The sequence below is a fragment of the Psammomys obesus genome, unplaced genomic scaffold (assembly GCF_907164565.1).
Source record: "Psammomys obesus unplaced genomic scaffold, mPsaObe1.curated_primary_1811, whole genome shotgun sequence".
NCBI classification, from domain to species: Eukaryota; Metazoa; Chordata; class Mammalia; order Rodentia; family Muridae; genus Psammomys; species Psammomys obesus.
Window position 1 is genome coordinate 2,886,921 of NW_026585644.1, and position 16,232 is coordinate 2,903,152.

A 16,232-nucleotide genomic window follows, 5' to 3' on the forward strand; every position below is an offset into this window, starting at 1 on the left:
CAGTTCTGTAATCCCCAGTCTTCAGATTTCCTACTTTCTAGAAACTAAAGTTTCAATAGCATAGATATTAAATATTGTACACTTAGTCCCAAGAGACACGTTTTGTCAAGGGAGTAGGACGCAAAACTCTATGAAGCAATATTTGGTAAAGTGCAAATCATAGTGAGATTCAGGTTGAGGACAAGAATCAGTGGAATTGAGGGACCAATAAGATCAATGAAGATTCACTGAAAGATTTTTGGCAGTTCAACATATAAAAGCAATTTCATGGGGTCTGTTGACAGGTATGAATGGAGGAGAGGTTTGGGGTACCCCTCACTGATGAAAAATTCAGAAAGATTGGAGTCAGTGTCTTCAGTGGTATGCCCACTAGTGAGACCACGTACAGCCAAGGACAGTTCTGATCCAAGATTCACACAGGTGGCCAGGTTCAACTGAATGGTCCCCAAACAAAGACAGGAGTCTTAAATCTAGGAAAGCAGCTGTTAGGGATGAAAGAGGCAAGAACGTGCGGGAGAAAATGTGATCAGAATGTGTTACAAACACACATGAAACTGTCAAAAAATGATAAAATAAATTTAAATGTAAAAGACAAAACAATAATTCTGAAGCTGGGAGGTGGTGGTACAGGCCTTCAGTCCCAGCACTCAGGAGGCAGAAACAGGCAGATCTCTGAGTTTGAGGCCAGCCTGGTCTACAAAGGGAGTTTCAGAACAGCCAGGACTACTCAGAGACCCTGTCTCAAAAAAAAAAAAAAAAAATTGTGATCAACCCAAATACAGAAGTTCTCAAAGTTTGCTGAATCAACTCCCAGAACGCTGCACTGCTAAATAAATTATTAGTAGAAATTCATACCTTTCAATGTATATTTATTATTATTATAAACTTGTCTGCCATAGTGAACTAGAATCCATATTGCAGGATGAAATAGAAAAAAAAAATTGAGCTGATGAACACAGGTAGTGACCCTAAGTCTTGTTCCAGTCATAGCAAACCATTCAGCAATGGTAAGAAATGGCATTCGACGAAGATTATCGCCTTGCATGCATCCTTATTTGACAAATTACAGAGTCTATCATTCCACTATTAACCCCTGGCAACTGCTGATTCAGTATTAGAGATCTGGATGCTGAGAAATCACTTGGGGAAAAGACTCAGACTTTGTTGATCTGGATTTGATTATTTTCCATTTCACTTAGAACTTTTAACCACTGTGATAAAATGCTGACCAATGGCCTTATTCATCATTGTGAACAGGCATGGGATTGCTCAGAAGTTTTATATTAAAAAGGCCAATAAAAAGATTCCGTTATATCAAGTATTGGCAGAACTTTTTGCCATTAAATTTCTGCCTTGAAAAGAGATAAAGCACTTTTCATTAATGGATGTTTGGCTAACTGATAATTAAACACTCCAACAAGATCTGGACAAATTGCCCTTACATTTGACATCACAGTTCCTGGTCCTTCCAAACTGGCAGTTACTGTTCTGTGGGTACTGTCAATTACAATACAACTATCTGTATGTACATATGTGACTTTCCCTGTTCTGTCTTTTTTGTTTCCCCCTATTCTGTCTTAACAGTTAAAGACAAATCATCTTCACTGCACATTAATTTTAAAAGTCTTTCAACAGCAGGCTTAAGGGAAAAATCCCAATCACTGCACAACATTCTCCAGCTTCCCCCCTTTAATATGTACAGGTAGAATGCTTTCCTGTTCTCCAGGGCCTGGATATTTTAGGTGATAAACAATATGGAATTAAATACAACGCACGATCAGGTATCATTTAATACTGTTTAATGTTGAACATCTTTCTCCAGGATCCCAGAGCACCTTGAAGACATCCAGAGGTCTCTTGCTCAGCAGCACTGGGCGCCGCCCGTTAGTGTGAGGGTTCTGGTGTCTGCAGCTCATCCTGTGCAGGGCTACTGGTCCCCAGTGTGCACTGGGAAGCGCTCTGGAGGAAGAGCAGACTCAAGTCTCTGCCAGCGCTGTGGAGGCCACAAGATGTGTGTGGCGTGGGCGTGCAGAAGTCCCAGGGACACCTGAATCCAGGGGAAACAGAAACAGCAGTAAAGAAATTATCCCATACTGACCGCTATAGATAGTTTGAAAACAGTATTTGTTTCATATCTGATTGCCATGGAAAGACTATGATTAAAAACAGAAGAACATCCAGGAGCATCTTCCCAGGGTTTTAACTTTCGTAACAGTCATTTGAGGGAATTGTGGTTTTGATTTTCTAGAGCAGGAAACTTGAGTTCGGAGAAATTTAGAAAGTCATATACATATAATGCACTGGAACCTGGCTCCAGTACAGGGCTGCCTTAACCTCCATGCTCAGCAGGCTGTTTGCACAGACCCAGGAGACAAAATCTAGTCCGCAGTCTCTGATGTCCTCTAGATCTATTGCCTGGAGAGACCAAAACACTGTTCCATTGGCTGGATGAGCAGCCAGAGTTCCGGTGTGAGGCTGGGTGGAGGCTCCTTCCGGGAGAGACTGAGCAGCATGGACAGCTTCTCAGGAAGAGGAGGAGAGCCTAGAGCAAACAAGGTGGAAGAGCAACACAGGGAAAGCACCAAGATCAAGGCCGCTGACGGAAAACAAGACGGTTAGTAGAGATGAACAGCGCTCTGCTGGGAGAGAAGAAACCAGAGACACACTGCAGCCTGAGGATCTGTGGGATCAGCCCGAGAAAGAGTTAGAAGCCCTGGGGACGTGGACAATGTTCCTTTCTCTAATCATTCTGAAAATAAAATCCTGATAAGCATAAAGTCAGCTCTGCCCAGCGAACATGACGAGTCGTGCTTTGCTGCAGTGACTCTCACTGCATTTCTACACACATCTGCGATACATGTCTGCACACACATCCACATTATACATGTCTGCACACATCTCAACATACACATAGTACATGTCTGCACACATGTCAGCATATACCTATTTGTCTGCACACACATCAGGGTATACATTATACGTGTTCGACACACATCAACGTATACATTATACTCGTCTGCACACACATCAATGTATGCATTATGTTTTGATGTTTTGTTTTTTTTGAGACCTTTCAAAGTTACTAATATCTTGTGGAATTTATACCTAAATACTTCAAGACACATCGAAGAACTAGAATTCTTTCCCATCTGAGCACACTATCATGGCCACATGCCAAGTATTTCATATTAATATATTAACAAAAATCGTATACAGTCCATATTGAAAGTACGCTAGTTGTCCTAGGAAATAACCCCTTGGAGTAATTTATTTTCAAACGCGGCATGCCAGCAGGGGTCTCAGCCTGCGGCGGCTGGGACTGGGACTGCTTCATCCACAGTCAGTTTACATACCAGGGTCCAGGATGCTCATTTGTATGATGTCGTACATCTCAGCTCGCCTGAGCTTTTCACTCATGAAGAGACAAAGGGTAAATGTATTGGCGAGAAAAATGTGTAGTTAATACTGTATTTTTCTTGCTCTGATCCATAGGGGCACAACATATCAGTTCCCCAATGTTGAAATACAATGGTCAATAGCTCAATTTGATGGTTACCTAATAACTCTTAACAGTTGACACACGTCTCTTTTCTAGATAATGAATAATCTATGGGGGTATTCTGAAACAGTACAGATCTCCTGAATGTTGAGAAAGCACATTTGATCCAATTGTTTTATTGCGCATCACTATTGTGCCTTAATTACTTACACTGAAAATTATAAAAAAGTGATTTTCATCTATTATTTCTTTTATAATTTTAGTTGGCAAATTCTTTATAAAGTTCTCTCTCAACACCTTCTTCTGTTTCCTTTATTTCTTTGTTAAGTATGTAAGCTATACTATGCTATGTATGCCTATACATATATGTAGCATGTGTGCTGAGATAGGGTCTCACTTTGCGGTCCAGGTTAGCCTGTAACTGACTGCCTAGCTCAGACTCAGATTTCACTGGTACTCAGAGAGAGACATCCTCCTGCCTCTTGTGTGCTTGGAAGTTCTCCTTCTTTTTCTTTTTGTCCTTGTTCTTGTTCTTCCTCCTTCTCCTCCTCCTTCTCCCCCCTTAAGTCAAAACCCATTACTGTTTTCTGCTTGTTTGTAGGATACTCAGATACCTCATTTTGCCAGTGGGATTCTGTGTGTCCTTTAGACATGTCACCATCAGTCTTAAGCACTAGGTACCACCAGTATTTCAGGCTCACCCTGTTCCTCTCAGCTGCTCCATGTGTAAGCAAATGTTTTTCTCAGGTGCTCTGGCTCCTTTTAGCAAGGAGTGTCCTTTATAAGCAACGTCTGACTCCAGGTGGGCGATGGTCTTGGTTGCCAATTCAGGGAATAAATATGAAAACAAAAGAAGGTACCGGTACCACAAGCTGCCCTTCACCTTGACCTACTTTATATTTATCCCACGTCTTCCACAGTGACTGGGTGGATTCCCTAAATATTTAAATACTCATTTACATGCTTCTAAAGTCTATGAAAATGGTTTCAGCGTAACTGTACCATAATTTCTACCTACAACAAATTTACTGACTAAAAATCAGGTTTTCTTGGCAATCGTCCTGGAACTTGAATCAGTTCATTCCCTGCCATCAATGTTTGCATCCTACACTCTGGGTGAGTTACAAAGAAAGAAGGTTCCCTGTGGCTAGCATTTCTGAAAGTGTGTGACTGATGGTACCACAGATGATGACAGCCTTTATCCTGGTGGCCCTGAGTACAGGGCAGGGAGCATGTCTGTGTATACTCGTCTGTCTGGCTCCCTCTTTCCCTTGACAGATCTACGAGGATTTTGCCACAGAGGTCACCTCAAAAGGTTTTATGTAATGTGGATCACATCCCAAATGCTCCACTTTCCAATAGAAATGTCTCCTTCTTCCTCACGACGTCCACATCCTCATCACTACCTGGGAGCTTATAACCTGTTGTATTACAGAGCTGCTGATGAGTTTGCCTTAGAAGCATGGGGCTACTGTGAATTCTCTCAAGGGCTGGAACATCCTGACAAGGGTACTTAACTGTGGAAAACGGGTAGGCAGAAACACACAGAATACCCCAAAACATCCTGGTAGCACAGGACTGGGGAGATTGCTCAATCAGTTCAGTGCTTGCCGTGTAAGTGCAAGGACTCGAGTGTGATTACCAGAACACGTACATTCTAGGTGTGCACCTGGAGCACCTGCTCTGGGAGTGCAGAGACAGGAGGATCGTTTGAGCTAACTGGAGAGCCCATCTAACTGAAAGCACAAGCTCCAGGTACACCGAGCGCTCCTGTTTCAAAAAATAAGGGGAAAGCAACGAAGAAAGCTTGCATCAGCATCAATTGTTAGCGTCTATAAATATGCTCACTCGTGTGCACACACACCCTCCATGCACCTACACACGCATATGCACACACACATGCACACACAGGCACAGACACACACAACCAGGACAACTAGAAATACTTTCCCGGGTATGGATGGTGTCACACCATACTCCGATTTCTGTCTGGCTTTGCTCGGGTCTGTGTCCAGCTGAGGTAGAGAACAGAGGTCTCCATTCCTCCATCAGAACCCTTTTTAGCTCTGATAGCAGCTACTCAGTTGTACCCCATGCACAGAGTTGCTTTTCCAGGCGGTTTAACTTTTATCATAAGGGTAATTTGCCAATGTTTTAACTTGGCTGAACTGTTGCCAATACATTTGCTTGCTTGCTTAGTTTGGAGCTCAGTTCTGGACACAGTGATTTAATTTGGATTTCATAGTCCACACTCATTTTTCTGAAACTAATCTCATTGGTTTATTTTTTTTAATTCTGAAAATATATTAAAAATACCATTCTCACTTCCTGAGTTAATCTTAAAATTTTGAATAGTGATTGTGACAAATCTGGGGAATAATATCGATATTGTTCAAAGTGGTGATATAGGAATCTGAAATTCAAGCTTTAAAAAATACTGAGGTTGACTGGGATGTAAAATTAATAAATAAAAATTAAAATTAAAAATACTGAGATTAATATGTACAGAAAACGCTTAATCACTTGCTTAATTATCTTGTGGCTTTTTGAGTTGTTTATTGATACGTGTCTACCAACAAGGGGAGAATATAGTGAATAGAGAAAAACATAAAATTAAAAAGCACATGAATTTTTTAGATTAAAAGTTAGCTTTGGCCTCCCTCCTGCTGCACTAGTGAGGGTTCTTTAGCTAAATGAAAAAGGTTGCGCTATACAGGAAATTTATCTTAATAAGTGGCACATGGGATTAGAGAGGTTCGCAGAACAGAGAAGCAGGGTAACACTGGAGTTCAACCTGAAGGTCTGTGGGGAGTCTGGGGGCAGCTGATGTGGAGAAGGGAAATGTAATTTGGTTGCTCAGGCTCATCTTGCACTATGTAACTCAGCCTGCTGCTGTGCTCAGGCCTGCAGCTGACTCGAGGAAGCCCATCCACATCCAAAACCAGAAATCACCTAGAACATCATCTGACGATGTATGAGGGCCTTGTGACCCAGCCAAAGGTGACACACAAAGGCCACCCCTGACAAACACAATCATTTCCCCCCGGCCCTGTGCTCTGTTCCAGGTTACACTGATGGCTTGACACCAGAAGGCAGTGTTTTGAAGACTTACACATATGGCTCAGTTCTCACAATGACTCATGAGGTAGAAATTCTGTCTCATTTATAAGCAAAGAAACCAGAAACAGCAAAATATTTTTCAGCTAACACTGAAATAAGAGATTTTTTTTTTGTGGCACAGTTATCTCAGTGTGACATTCCTGACAGACAAAGGGCACAGACTGAATTACGTCAGGACAGTCAGTAAAACGGCAGTGTCCTGGGCAAAGCAGAGCATGGTCCCCTGCCTGCCACACCCCGTGACTCTGTCAGGGCCACATATGTTCCTGAGAATTCCAGATTCATCAAAAGCAAATGGGATGAACTGTGTTCTTTCAAATTTGCACGATGAAATCCAAGTACACGGTGTGTCTTTAAGGAAGTAATGATGTTAAAATGAGGCCCTTCTGCAAACACATTAGTATCCTTACAGGAGATGAAGACACAGGTGAAGCCTGGGAATGATACACACAGGAGAAAGAACAATGGCAGAACACTGAATCAAGGCTCTGCCTACAATCCATGAAAAGAGGGCTTAACAACAGACCAAGCCTGCTGGTCCTTTGATCTTGTACTATTTTTCTCTAGAACTATGTGAAAATAAATGCCTCTTGTTTAAGCTACCATCTGTTGTATTTTGTTATCACAGCCCTAGAAAATGAATATGCATGTGAATAAAAAGATATATGGAAGCCAGATCCATGATGTTTCCAAATACAAGACAGAACAAAGAGCATACTGAAGGAAAAGGGGAAAATTATTAAAGAGGGAAAGGGGATATGTTTAGCATATAAAACCAACAGGTTTCCATTCGGTTAAGCACTTTGACCAAGTGTTACAGTTTGGCTTTACGTTTGGCCTGAATGTTATAGGCTTTCCCTTAGCAAGTGGCTCTTCTGGTCCCGTAAGGGGTAAGGACTAGTGGGAGGTCTTCCACTCACCCCGGTGCCCCAGCCCCAGCATACCAGTTAGAAGAACAGTTTCTCCTCATGCTGCTGCTGAGATGTAGGGCTGTGTCTCCAGCCCCAAAGGAACAGGCCAACCAATCATGGGTTAAAACCTCCCAAACTAGGTCCAAGATGATAAGTTTCAAACCTGGGACAGATGGCTAGCATATCAAAGCAAACCTAGCTTCCAGGCTCTCCCAGCATCCCTCAGTTCCAACCTGTTACAGGGCATGGCTGGCATACCTTGTCCTTTACCTTGAACTCTCCAGCCCAGGGGCTGGGCTGCCCTTCCCCAGAGGCTCTTCCTTACATAATCCAGACATCTCGGTCACCTGCTCCCTTTGCACCTTTGGTCTCCTGGCTGCTGTGCTTTGTTCCTCTCTCCCCTCCCTTCTCCCACCTTCCCACATGGTTCAGGGTCATCACAACTCTGGACTTTCCCAGATGTGTCTGCCTCTGGCTATGCTCTCCCACATACCTGTAACACACTTCCTCTTCCACATACCAAGAGTAGTCATGTCCTTTTTATATTTTTTTTTCATTTTTGAAATGCTATCATCTTGTACTTTTTGTTTGTTTCTAACCATTGTTTTAAGACAGGGTCTCACTCTGTATCCCTGGCTGGTCTGGAACTCACAGAGATCCGCTGGCTTTGGCCTCCCAGTGCTGGGGTTAAAGGCATTGGTTAGGATGTCTGACTTATCCTGTATGTTCGTTATAATCACGGAAAGCTGTTTAAAGAACCAGCCTTCCAGTGTCACTGTGGGCGGTGATCCTCTCTGTCCCTTACTCTCCCGTGTCCCACACAGAACTAGGTTTCCTTTAATGGTTTACAGTATTATTGTGATATAGAGAATGAACATTTGCAGTAAATTTAAGAAAACGTATTAGTGAACCATGGAAACGCCCTAGCAGGTCTCTGTATTTTTAGTACCTACTGAAGGATGACTTAGGTGCATTGACATATAAAGGGGTGCTGGGCACGTGGACTTGGAACCAACACTGTAGAATAGTAGTCACCCCTTTGTTTTCATGCAAACTATCTGATCAGCAAACAGTTTTAGGATTCATCAACGATCTGAGAGACAACATTAGCAAAGTCCGAATTTTCATCGTTTAGCCACAAACAGGCATGGGATTGTTCTCGTACTAGCACAGCACTGCACACAGCAGCCTGAAGGTTGACGCTCCCGACCTCCGAGAGCACAGCCTTAGGAAACACCATCAGTAGCAGCTGGAGCATGGTTTAGGCTAGCAGTCAGCTCGTTTGTTTTGTCTACAAAATGCCAAGGAGCTACATGAACTAAATTTCCACTGACTCGCTTGTCTTTGACCAAATTGGCTCTGCTGAGAAGTTATCTTGGCTTCTGGTAGGCAGACACACACAGTGCCAGCCCAGCTTTCCTCCAGGTGCCAAGGGCACAGGTGTGTATGACCATGTTCCCCCCTCCCTCTCCACAGGCCCACAGCGTACACAACACACCTCCATTTCTTGGCTTCAGGAGCCTTTGTCTTGAAGGAAAGCCTCAGAAGGGCAAAGAAAGGACAGGTGAGAGCAAGACTTTGAAGGTTGGCTAGAGTAGAAAACACAGGGAATAAAGAAAGCTGCTAGTAAGACCAAAGGTTCTTTTAAGAAAATGCTCAGAACTGAGGTGAAGACGAGAGAAGATCAAAGCACAAAGTGTGACAAAGCATAATCCTGGAAGCTCATTCAATTAGAATGTCCTTGAAACAAAAAAGAAGCATACTTTATCTATTTTCTTAGCAAATAAAATCTGTCTTTGCTAAATCTCTTTAGTAGCATAAGAAGAGATTTCCATATGAACAAGGTCCAATGATATTTATTCTATAATATTAAGTTACCTACAATTATGTTTTGAAGTCAAATCAAACTGAAGAAATAGAGAGAACTGATGGATGCTGTTTAAAACACGAACTGATTTATCAAGCCTTTCTAACCTGATAACCCAGGTCCCTTACAGACACATCTTTCCAAACTTAACTTGTTTACTTATTTTATGTTTTTCTGTGTGTGACTGTGGCCCTGCACACATATGAAAGTCAGGGGACAATCTGTAGGACTCTTTCTCCTTTTACGATGACCTGGGAATTTAACTCAAGTCATCAGGCTCAGGGCAGGTGCCATTACCCACTGAGCCATCTCCCTGGCCCTTCAAACATCTTGATTCTGCACTTTCCTTTAAGACGAGGCTTCTGTAACCACCAATAATGTGCCACAATGAAGGGAAGGCCCAGGACCCCAGAATTCCAGGATTCCTATAAAGAACTACGCTACATCTCAAAATAAATAAATACATAAATTATGAGAAGACACACATTTTTAACCCTTGTTACACACATATTTTGATTCTTTTCTGAAAAATTCATCTAAGTATAAGTGGAAAGATAATCAGTTTTTCTTGGCTCTGTAACTACTGTTTGCCTCCAAGACAAATAAGCAAGAATAGGAGAAAAGTAGCTTCTGCCTTGATGGGTCCTGGTAGTTATTTGGCCGCTGACCACCAATCTGACTATCTACCCTCTTCTCATACTAAAATTTCTCCGAATACAACATCGACATTAATTTGCTTAGTGTTATCTAGGGAACATCTGACACTGTACTGACAATGTGCTTCACCTCTTTCTAGATTAGGGAACTCCAAAGGCAACACCCTTCTATCCATTGCTGAGACTGGGGCAGAGTAATCAGAGCTGCCGCTACAGCCTCTGCTTTGGTCATGTGCCTTCAGCATAATTCAGCAAGTAAGTATAGGGACAGAGGTCCTGGCGGGGCCGATGCTGCCTTCCTCAGTCTCTCCTCTGTTTTGTTTGTTTGTTTTGTTTTGTCTTGTTTCATCATTTCAGTACCTTCATTTGCTTGTCTCATCATTTTACACCAACAACGATGCTAAGTCTGTCTTGAAAAGCATCCTATAAGACTAACAGAAAACAATTCTTTTAATAGCTAGCATAAAAGGGTGCTTTTTAAAAGATATTGGCGAAAACAAGATGCACAGCATATGTAAATCAAATGGAATTAGAGACGAAGGTAACAAATAAATGTCACATCATAAAATGAGCAATTGAACTGTCCAAATACATTCTCCAAGAGGCATTCTGATAAAAGACTGAAGAATAGAAACACATGCTTTATTTCAAACATGGCTTAACCCAGTTTCAAGTTTTTCATCATTATTTTTGGAATAGCAGACAAGGTCACTAAAGAGTAGAACATTAGCCAGCTACTGATCTCCATGGTCCCAAAGTACGTTTCTCCACGAAACTGAGCAGATAAACTCAGTTGGTGATAAGCAGACACATCCGTGGTGCTTTCTTTCTCAGTGAACAGATTCACATTCACACATGGACACATTCAATTCATACCTTATAATGAATTGATCAGAAGGCAAATGGGAAAAGCATCAACCACCACACCAAGAAGATTTTGGTTTTGATAAAGACAAAACCAGGTAGGAGTGCAAGAATGGAGGAGAGGAGGAGGGAGGCTCTGGGAGGAAAAGAAATGGGTAAAAAGGAAATGCAAGGCTCAATGGGTAAGGAAATAAATATTTCTAAGCAATAAGATTTAATAATAAAGTTATGCCATGTACAGTATCTATTTGTACATGTCACAGAACAGTGTCTAAATAATGAAAAATACAGTGTCTGTATGATTACAGGGCAGGAAAGTATGGGAAACATGCAATTTAAACATTTGGCTCTATTTGTTATTCAATAATTTCATATATGTATATAAGGTGAATATTCCAATTACTCTCTACTCTAGCTCCCCCTCAGTTCCTTCCCATCTTTTTCAAACCCCCATCTATTTATTTTTATGACCCTCTGAAAGCAACGCCTGGCCAGATGAGAGTCTTGAGGTATTACAATATGTAAGAGAAGTGTTTATTCATCTAATGTAGTGTGGCAATTCATAATCTGACTGCGTGAACACTGACATGCTTGATGATAGGGCCTGTATCAGACTTTGTCAGGGTTATCAGTTATGCTTGGTACAGGCATTGTTGTAAACAGATTTGACATCATCACTGAGAAGTCTGGGTTCTGAAATGCATGTTTCCAAGGTTTTAAATATAGTGTTTGCATTTAAATTATATGCAAAGTGAACATTTTACCTGAGAAGTGATGTCATCAGAGTGAGGGGCTGAATCCTAGGTAGGATGACAGATGGCTAGAGCTAGTATCACAGAGAAAATGCCAAACAGAATCCCTGTTCTGAGGACAACATGATCTGGTAGGAGAGATATTTAAATAACCCAGTGAAACACAAAGCTCTCACAGTGTATATTCAAAGGAGCCATCTGACCTGTAGATGCTCCGCTGATAGACTCGTCTAAGATGGCTGGTATGGGCACTGGATGCCCCCTTCTCTGAGGGCAGACCTTCGCTCAGCAAGCACTTCCTCTGCCAGATGTCCACCGCTACAATATTCTCCTATTTCTTCCAGTGAAGTCTGGCTCCCTTATGCAATAGGTTGATAGAGTGTGATACACTGACACTAGAAAAAGGGGAGAGCCACCTGCTTCACGGGGCCCTGAGAATGACAGCCTTTCACACGCCTCACTCCAGGACAAGTGCTTTCCTTCATTACCACCAACTTTAACTTTAATCATTTCAAAGCACTTTTCCTGCTCAAGACTTCGCTTTAATCAGAATGCATTTCCAGGTCACTTCATGGCCTCTCCACGACTCTCTAGACAACCGAGGAATCATGCATAATCATCCCAGGCCCCCAAGACGCTTTTGGTAAGTAGGTGGTTCAACACTTTATGCAAAAAATAGATACAAAACGGGCCTCTAGGGGTGTCTTCAGCTAATTTTCATGAATTAATTTCCCAGGATTAATGTTTATGTACCAGTCTCCTTACCACATAATCAAATCACTGGGGGTGAAGTGGTCCAACTCCACATTTTGCAGCTTGATTAAGCAGGTGATGAAACACTTGAATATCATTTGGACAGTTAGCATCCACAGTAATCTGCTGTGGATGGGTGACGGTGCTGACTGATGCCTTCCTGCTTGCGTGCCTCTGGTAACTGATGTCCCGCATGTTATTTTTACACAAGAAATAAAACCTCACATAAACACATGAGGAGAGCGGCATAAAAGTCTTTATTGTTGTTGAAATTGTCTTAAGCCATATTTAGAAGCACTGGGCAGGCAGCCACTGGTAGAAACAAGCTAGCCATCACTACGAGGGTATTCACAGCTGGCCCCACTGAGATGGTGGCCATGGCCCCTCCTCTGCTGAGGGAGCACCACTATTCACCCAGGGGCTCATATGGTACCCAGCCTTTACCCAACGTGTCTCTTCGTTTCCACGCCTTCTTTTATCTTTTTCTTTCAAAAGGAAACAGAGGAGACTTACAAAATAAATAACCAGGAACAAAAGAAGATAAATAAAAGTGACAGCTACAAGGCCCGAGAGAGTGCCTGTGAACAGCACCAGGCCTAACACTCAGCCTGAGAACCAAGTAAAGAGGAAGACAGGGTAACCTAACACAACTCCCTTTGGGAGCAGGGAACTTTCTTTCTAAAACTTTCAGTTCACAAGGGAAGACAGGTTTCTCTGTGATGTGGGATTCCTTTAAGATGCTTCTGACACAGGGTTTCACTTTGGGCATTTATGCGTTGTAAGGGGCGCCATCCACATAACCTGGTGGGTCTCCCCAAAGAGATGGAAGCCAAGCACAGCCGCCAACAGTCTGGTGTACACTGTTGTGCAAGAGGCTAAGGTGACACAGCTGTGTATTACCCTCTCTAGAGCTCTCAGTGGCCCCAGCACTAAGAACATGCAGGCTTGGGTACACAGCATGCCTTTTGTTTCTGTTTCTTTCATTTACAGAGCTGAGTGAGTGAGGGCCAGAGCCCATTCTCCCTGCCTTTCTGCTGACCCAGGATGATGCCCTGAGTGATCAGAACAAAACTGGAGCTCTTAGCTTGCAACAGAAGCCTAGCAATCCGGAGAAGTGGATATATAGAAAAGATAAAATAAAAATAAAGTATAACTAAAACCCTAGTTTTAACCTCAACAACGTTGTTTTCTCTGAAAGGAAGATGCACCAGGAATTTCAGGCTTTGAATGTGCTTCCAGGGCAGGAGGCTGCAGCTGGCTAAGATCATGCAGGCGTCACTACCCACAGCAATGTCTGGATGCCTGAGCACGGCTACATGAGAGTCAATGCCCTCCTCCACCAACTGCATCCAGCACAGGGTAGTCCCTGGCTTGGCCTCAACCACTTAACTCCCATGTGTGTGGTAGTGAATGTGGAGGGAGCAATACAAGCCACAGTATTCTTATACCACCAGTATATAGTATATAGTATATAGTATATAGTATATAGTATATAGTATATAGTATATAGTATATAGTATATAGTATATAGTATATAGTATATAGTATATAGTATACCAACAGGAAGGATACAGTTACTTACTGGTAGAGGCTTGAGTGCCATCAAGATTTATTGGCAATATACCAGTAACCTTCACGAGCACGCTTCACATTTGGGGTGGTATAACCTGTCCTGTGTTGCCAAGACTCTATTTCCTATGCCCAGTTTCCATCACACCCATTTTGAAACGCTATGAAATATGTTTCCTCTAGCATCTTATTTGCCTATCAGAAGGAAAAAAAATATGTCAGAGTGAATTTGTATCACGCGCCACTGAGATGCCTGGTTGTCACGCTGCAAACTCTAGTGAAACAGTAGCCTCCTTAAGGATCTCACAGGTCAGTTGATCACCAGCTCCACGGGAGCCAGAACACGCTGAGAACTGCTTCTCAGAATCACCGGGCAGCAGAACTGGGACGCGAAACCTAGCTCTGTTTCTTGGTTTAAATCCCTGCTTGCTCTACCTGCCAGTGAAATGAGGTGGAGAGCCCTGGAAATCAGAATGGTTGGCAAGGGGCCCTGTGCCAACGTTTGCTAGCTTGCTCTCTCCCCAGAGAAGAGTGGAGCCTTTCATTTTCTACAGAAAACACCAACACTGAGCATTAAGGTTTGTACACAGCCATGCTACCCTGTTTGGAAACCGCTGCCGATTTGCCGCAGCAGAGCGTGTTCCACGCCAGTGGGCTGTAAGCGACATTCGCTGGCAGTGACAGAAAAGCCGGTGCCTATTACAGCAGCATGGTTATGTCAATATACAGGAAAGCAGCAAAGATATGCGGTAGAATTCTAAACTGTGCTCCTTTAACTCGACACAACACAGCAGAGGCCTGCTGAGGAGCAAGGGTGCCGTCTACTCAGCCGCACGGTGCGTGGACTGAGGCTGCGCTGAAGCAGTCCATAGCACAGAGGGCACGCATTGTGTCTGCCAGAGGTGGAGAAGCGGGGTGTGCTGCAGAAAACCAGACATTTGTTAAGTAGTACAGGAAGAAGTGGGAAGAGAAAGACAGGCTCTAAACTAACCAGGGAAGCTTCCCCTGACCACCCAAGGAAAGCAGCGCAGAGGCAGAGTTGGGGCAAGCGAGAGTATGCTCAGGAGACTTTTCACAGCGGTGTGAGCAAGAACGCGGTTGTACACAGGAGATAAGGAAAGAAAGCGCTCTGCGAATGAAGCGCAGCTGCCCTGGTTTGCCTGTCATAAGCACATCTGTCTGTCTTCCTCTTTTCTCAGCCCTCCCTAATTTGTTCTTCCTTGAAAAGGAATTGCTTGGTAACACCTCTGGGCATTCTCATGTGCTGCTATCTGCCACTAGGAAGGGTTTCTTCTGCTCTCTTCTAGGTAACTCATCTTCATCCTCACAGAGTTGATATGTCTTCCCCTGGAAGGCTTCCATTCCACTCTTCTACAGCTGATGGAGAGAAACATGTAACACGAATGATAGCGAAATGATAGTTTGTTTAGTATTTTTCTCTCTTACCAGGCATAAGTTTCTCAAAATGGATACCCTTTCATGTTCCAAATACACGGGAGAAGAATAGAAAGAAACTATAATGATTTTGACTTAGTGAATGACACTAGAGAGATGCAGACAGATGCCATCAGACAATTACTGGACAAGGGCACTGAAAAAAAAAAAACAATGAGTGGACATGAATATTATTTCCACCTGCCTGGAACACCAGCCGTGTCTTTAATGATAGAGGGATTGCAGTTCAAGCAGTAGATTAGGAAAGCAATGAATTAGGCTGTGGGTTATTCAATCAGATTCCACTGTGCATCATGGGAAGATTCCCAGAACAAAGTTCAAAGTTGAGCAGGTGAAGTCCTACTCAGAAATTGAGGAGTGTCTTAGCAGCTCTGAGATTGCAAAGTCTCACTCACTGAAGGGCTAGTTTGGAGCAAGGTGCTAGTTTGGAGATAAAGCTAAGAGGTAAGATTTATGCAGGAATCAATACGCTTGAATGAACTGCAACACATCCCCTGTAGGCTAGGGCTTAGGACACTTAAGCATAAGGACAGCTCTGCTTCTCACCTTGTTTACCTGAGAACACTGAGATAAAGCCTAAAGTTGGCTTTAAACCATCTTTAACACTGTCACCACTCATTCTTTCAAGTGAGTTTAGAGAATACACAAGGACCTCAGTGAGATCTCAGAAAAATCTGGGAGCTTCATTCATTTGTGCTTAAGACTTGGATTAATGTAAACTGTAAAACAAACCTCCTATAGAAATATTCTTTTCTTTCAGAAATAGAAATTAAATGTTTTTTTTTT

General features: G+C 42.8%; 1 protein-coding gene across 5 annotated transcripts in view; it reads right to left on the reverse strand.

Annotated features, from left to right (window-relative positions):
- Positions 1–1,782: 1,782 nt before the first annotated feature.
- The window catches only part of Immp2l (inner mitochondrial membrane peptidase subunit 2), an 815,753-nt gene continuing 801,303 nt past the window's right edge, over positions 1,783–16,232 (reverse strand). For all 5 annotated transcript variants that reach the window (XM_055624048.1, XM_055624043.1, XM_055624028.1 and 2 more), the window contains exon 7: positions 1,783–2,047. In XM_055624048.1, the coding sequence (XP_055480023.1) occupies positions 1,928–2,047 (120 nt within the window). In that variant the 3' untranslated portion in view covers positions 1,783–1,927. The remainder of the gene's footprint in view (positions 2,048–16,232) is intronic.